General features: G+C 37.8%; 1 protein-coding gene across 2 annotated transcripts; it reads left to right on the forward strand.

Moving 5' to 3' along the window:
- Positions 1-1737: 1737 nt before the first annotated feature.
- Positions 1738-3527, forward strand: LOC149651881 (uncharacterized). 2 transcript variants are annotated; one of them, XM_089848979.1, is made up of 2 exons: positions 1738-2839; positions 2915-3527. In XM_089848979.1, the coding sequence occupies exons 1-2, from the start codon at positions 2295-2297 to the stop codon at positions 2949-2951; spliced, it is 582 nt and encodes a 193-aa protein (XP_089705105.1). In that variant the 5' UTR covers positions 1738-2294; the 3' UTR covers positions 2952-3527. The 2 variants fall into 2 exon arrangements, with proteins under 2 accessions (XP_089705105.1, XP_089705106.1); XM_089848980.1 differs by having other exon boundaries at positions 1738-2834.
- The last annotated feature ends 2473 nt before the right edge of the window (positions 3528-6000 follow it).

Below are 6000 nucleotides of genomic sequence, written 5' to 3' on the forward strand. Positions count from 1 at the left end.
CAATTAAAGAAAATTACGTCCCTAAAGTGCGAAAATTTTCTTATAATTGTATCCACCTTCTGCATCAAGCACAATTTCTTGTAATAATTAAAAACGACTCAATATCTGAGACAAGTTTATTGAACATTTTTCAGCTTCATTTTAAAATAATATAATTACATAATCCCTGAATATATACGTAATTATATACAAGTTAAGAAACCAAAATAAACCTCTTCGAGTTGAGATGAGACCTATTTACCCACTTAAGAGGTTTTTCTTAATTAATTTAATAAATTGGCATTAATTATTTTAATCGTCAGTTACTCACCTTAATTTTAGGTAAGTCGTTTTAAGAAACGTTGTTCCTGAATTAATTTTCAATATAGCTATGGTTGACGTTTGAATACTAGCGTATGCCTCTTTTGGAAATTTACGGTACATAAGGTCAGAGTACATTTGATTAGGCGCTGTAATTAGCGGGAAAGCCTTATCAGCCCCCTCGGGCTACCGTGCCCGCATTCCCCATTCCTCTCCAACGCGCCAACACAACAAACGGGTCTATAAAGGAAATATTTTGAATATACGCTTTCCAATAAATCGGTTTCGATACAGCTGTCCATCAAATTAAAAATAAACTTGAGGGCTGTCGCAATCTAACCAGATGAACTCTTTGACGATGCCAACATTGTTTCTTTACTTAACAAGCGTCTAGACAAACTTGTTTTACGTCCATCCAAAGTCGGAAAACTGCTGTTATCTCATACCATAGCGCTAAGGTACTTCATTTCACAATTATTTCACATTACGAGCTCAAAGGTGGTAGTGGATCCTTCGTTAAACGGTTTCTATCCACACTTTTTTTCGTGTACCCGGGTCTAACTCACAAACAAACACACACACACACACCCCGACATGCCTGTCGATTTTAGAACCTCTCCGTGACATACGTCACTCGGAGAGGTAAAAAGTGCGGGAATCCTATACGCGTCTCGAGCTTCTCGCCAGTCTAAACTCTGAGAGAGTGGCTCCATCTCACATGAAAAATATACCGTGACTCCAGCCTACGGGAAACGTTTTAGCCTCTCATAAAAAGTGGATTTGAAATAATTTCATATGAAGCATTTTCAAATTTATATTGCTGCCAAATAACCAGAAATCGGAGAATTAAAAGCTTGATATTTTTGAATTGACAGAAATTAATTCTATCTTTTATTATACAAATCAGAGGTTTTCAAACGAAGCTTCTCATTCCCTTTAAGGATATGGGCGATTTGTTTTGTATTTTTATTAATTTGTACAATATATATTTTCAGTTCGTTAAGATACTTTGAATCAGGAATATTTCTTAAAGACGCTACAGACCAGCATTGGTCGTTTGAAGATTGTCGGAAGTTCCTGTTCAAAACGCCTGCAGAAAGCCAATTGAAACCATTACGAATTTCATCAATATATTTCCCTTTAATAATCCTCCTCGCTGGGAGCATCATTTCTATTGCTACGCATGGACAGCAAGCGTTTTCGCAGGAACGTATGTTTGACAAAAAAACTAAAATAGCCCTTGCAAAGAAACGAATTCGTAGGAGAAGGCTTTACTTGTCAAATTTTAATAAGGTCTGACTCAATTCGATTAGAATTTAGAGAGAGAGTTCCTAGGAAACTACAAACGGATAAGGGTACTGAATTTAGAAATTCCCAATTACAAGGATACTTGAAGGAGAAAGGGGTTATATTTTTTACAACTGAGAATCACGATATAAAAGCGTGTATGGTGGAAAGATTAAATCAAACTTTAAAGTCACGCATGTACAGGTATTTTACAGAAAAGAATACCAATAGATATATAGATGTTCTAGATGACCTGGTTAAGGCTTACAATAACTCGGTGCATTCCGCGATAAAAATGACTCCTTTGGAAGTTACTGGTACCAATGTCCTTCAGGTTTTTAAAAATGTTTACGGAAAGTACTTTAGCGAAAAGAAAGTTTACGGGAAAAAATTAAAGGTGGGCGAATACGTCCGAGTAAGTAGAAATAAGATGATTTTTGAAAAAGGGTACGAGCGAACTTTCACAATAGAAGTTTTTAAAATAGTGGGAAAAATAGAGAGACGCCCTCCGGTATTCAAACTAGAAGATTTAAACGGGGAACCAATAAAGGGGGTGTTTTACGGGATGGAACTTCAGTCGGTAGTTAGACCCGAGACGTACAAGATCGAGAAAGTAATTCGTAAGCGCAGTAGGAGCGGACAAAAGGAGTTCTTTGTAAAGTGGTTAGGCTATCCCCCTTCTATGAATTGTTGGATTCCGGCTAAAGATGCAGTCGCCCTTTTACCTAACACTCCCAAGCAACGCTAGCATGAAAATTTATGACAACAACAAGACGTCTTCGTACACTACCAAGTTGCCCCAGGCTATAGAGCTGATCGGGGATGACTGGGAGGTTGCTCTAGTAGAAGTTTTGTACCCAATGTCCTTTTTTAACATACCCAGTGAGGAAGGCCACGTGCAGGTGGTCTCGCATGAAAATAAAAAAGGTCGGGACGGAAAATCACAGCCTATTGTTAAAGCCGAGGCCTTTATAGTTCCCGGGGGTTATTACAAAACATTAGAAGCCCTTCTTAAACAGATAGCTTCCGGATTAGGCGGCTTTCAATACGGTTCAAAGTTTAAATTTGATTCGGATCCCCTCTCTGATTACATTTCTTTAACTATTCAACCTAACGGTATCTTGGCTCTTTCCCCCACTTTGAAAAGGATATTAGAATTTAAAACCCCAAAAGGCCAAAGTACGTCTTTCTCTTGCCCTTCAGATAAAACCAGCCAATCGTATAGAAGCTCTGTTCCCGTTTGTCACGTAAGGTTTGAATTTTGTTATTGAATTATCAATTTATCTTAGAGCCAGTTTTATGCATAAGCCTTTGCTTTTTTACCTAGCTTCTCATCTGCTGGGAACCACACCCATAGAAAGTGAAACCAAAACTTAAACGTTTATGTATACCTTCAGTTTCTTTGTTTGATTATAAAAGAAGCAAGTGTTTTGGGGCGCTTGGAGTTCAAAAACCTTATATATTAAGTATTTTAAAGATTTTTGGTTGTGAAAATAATACTGAATTCCAAAATAGATCTCAATTTGTTTTAATTTGAGAATTTTTATGCGTTTTCAAACATTTTAAGAGAAAAATGTGTCAAGTAATACCCTTTAGAATTGTATGTTTTTCTTTTTCCTTAAAAAATCTGTAAGTGTATATTTTTCATTAAGATTTTTGAAATTTAAGAGATAGTAATTGGCCAAATCGAAGATATTAACAATGAATATTAATAAATGCTTTAATTGATGTAAATATTATACTCGCCCTGAAAAATTTTACTTTTTGTTAAAACCAATTAGCTAGGCAGCTAATATTTTTATTCGACTAGTCGTGTCATATAGAATACATTGTTTAATATTTGAAATTGTTATAATTGACCTGCATGTTACTTGAAATATAAAAAGTACAAATTCTTAAGTGTTGTTCATTGAAAATGTATTAAAGAAATTTCAATACTAGGTATCAGTATCCTTTACTATAAGCGAATGAAGCCTCGAGTTAAGGCCTGATCGTCGCAAAACCATCGGGCCTCGAGTTAAGGTTTGATCGTCGCAAAAGCGTCGGACCTCTTGCTGACAGGCGGTTAAGTCGACTCTCAAACGTGCTGGATGAGGGTCGTATTTCATTCGTGTCGTAACAGTCGGTAAACCAGTGGGCCGTTGTCCCACCGGGCGGACACTTCGACTCTCAAACCCTTACTCTACCAGCCCTTTACCGACGATTTACCGTTCCTATACTAAAAATCCGCGAAATCGTCGGATTGAGCGCGGCTTTAGGTAGGTATAATGACGCCGACATATAGTCGGCCAACAGTCGTTTTATAGTAGCCTCAAAACAGTAGGAAAACCGGCGGGCCGTCGTCCCGCCGGGCGGACATTTCGACTCTCAAGCCCTTACTCTTCCAGCCCTTTACCGACGATTTACCGTTCCTAAACTCAAAAGCCGCGAAATCGTCGGATTGAGCGCGGTTTTAGGTAGGCATAATGACGCCGACATATAGTCGGCCAACAGTCGTTTTATAGTAGCCTCAAAACAGTAGGAAAACCGGCGGGCCGTCGCCCCTCCAGGCGGACATTTCGACTTTCAAACCATTACTCTCCCGACTTATGAGTGACTTTTTACCAACTCGTCGGTAACACACAAAGCCGACCATGTAGGCCCTACGTCGGCAGTGCTACTAGGGTGGCAGTGTTTACTAAAAAGGCATTGCCTCAAAATGAACACCGAAAATTGCGTCATTAGCAGTTGGAACCCAGTCCATTTTCTCTTGGATTTTCTTTCTTGGTTTTTTTTAAGGAGCTAGGGCTTTCAAGCCAAAACAAATCCGTGGGTTAGACAAGTATAAAATATTTTAAAACGGTTTTTAATTTTACATTGACAGCAAACAAGTTTTTAATTTAAATTCAACAACCTTCTTTAAGCCATTTGTTTGTTACATCTGGAAACCTTATTGTGATAACAATTCAGTATAATTAATAATTTTAACGTTTAATTTATTAGGTTTTCACCTTCATCATGAAACCTTTTTGTTTCCTCCAGTATTTTTGCTAATAATATTTTAGTTAGGAATACCGCCGATAGTGGCACTGGTGGCGAATGATAAAGTTTGCATGGTTTTAAAAGTGCGGCCTGTTTCGTGATTTGCATTGTGGCTCTAGAGGCATTTTATGTTCCTATCTCTATGAACGTCCCTCCATATGGAACCCGTAATAATATACCCGCAAATAATTCAGGCACGCGGGGTTCTTCTGAATTACAATGCGCATGTTGGGGTATTTGAAGATATTATCGAAAACATTTAGGTTGCGATCAATATCCACCGTCAATTTGGTCGACAGGTTGGCTTTAAAGGCTTCCATCAAACTGAAAGAGCCGACGAAGTAGGTAGCCTAAAAAACCTTCTTGGCAATTTCGTATTTTTTCCCCAAGTTGTTGGAGAACCAGACAAGAAAACGGCATATTCTCAAATCGAATCTTTCGGCAATCGTGAAAAAATTAAACAAGACGAGAAACAAAATGATAATCGTCCACACCTTCGAAAGACAGTGGTTTTATTAAAGAAGTCTACTAAAGATGGAATTGTGGGTAAGCACCTTCGGAGAAAAGACGTCAATGATTCCCCTAAGTGACATTTGATATTCGGGTTCGTGGAAATAAGACAACACCTTATGTTTGTAGAGTCGAATCGGGTGGCTATATGTTCGATTACGCTTTAACACATAAGCTAAATTCTTATAATTAAGAATTCTGGAATGAAGATACACGTCTCCATCCTAAAACAGGATAAGAAAAAAATTTAATATTTTTTCCGCTTTTCCACCTACACGACAAGGACCGTTATAGTCCGAATTTTAGCCTTACCGTTTTATAAATATCACTGGGAATGTACGTTAAGTTATTTCTGGCCAAAAATATTAAAAAATTTATCATAAGCGCAAGAAAGCTGGAAACGTTTTCAAAATTTACAGGCCTTTCGGATTGCATAGGAATTCCACAACGAGCCTATTTCCTCGATGGTATTTTGTCATTTTAATAGTTTTCTTCATATCGTCATAATATTTCTAGAATGAGACTTCTTATTAATTTAAATGACCTTGTCATTACCTTTCACCAAGAAATGTAATGACAAGTTCACAAGTGGCCCTTATCGACACACGTGGTAAACGCGATATCTGATTTCACATATAGAGCCAACAATATTTTTGCGCGATACCTAATTTATTAGACTTTGCCGTTAAACAGAGTTTATATTATAATAGACTTCGTAATGCAGGGTCTAAACTAAACTCGATATCATATTCCCCAGTAGAGAGCTGCACGGAACGGAAATTTTTCCGTTTTCCGCGGAGTCCGTTCCGTTCCGCCGGCTTAAAACAAAATCGGAATGAAGAAAGATCTATATTACGGAAACGGAACGGAAACGGAAGAGCT

The sequence above is a fragment of the Phalangium opilio genome, unplaced genomic scaffold, assembly GCF_054372755.1.
Source record: "Phalangium opilio isolate 3A_F unplaced genomic scaffold, DU_Popi_V2 ptg000082l_1, whole genome shotgun sequence".
NCBI classification, from domain to species: Eukaryota; Metazoa; Arthropoda; class Arachnida; order Opiliones; family Phalangiidae; genus Phalangium; species Phalangium opilio.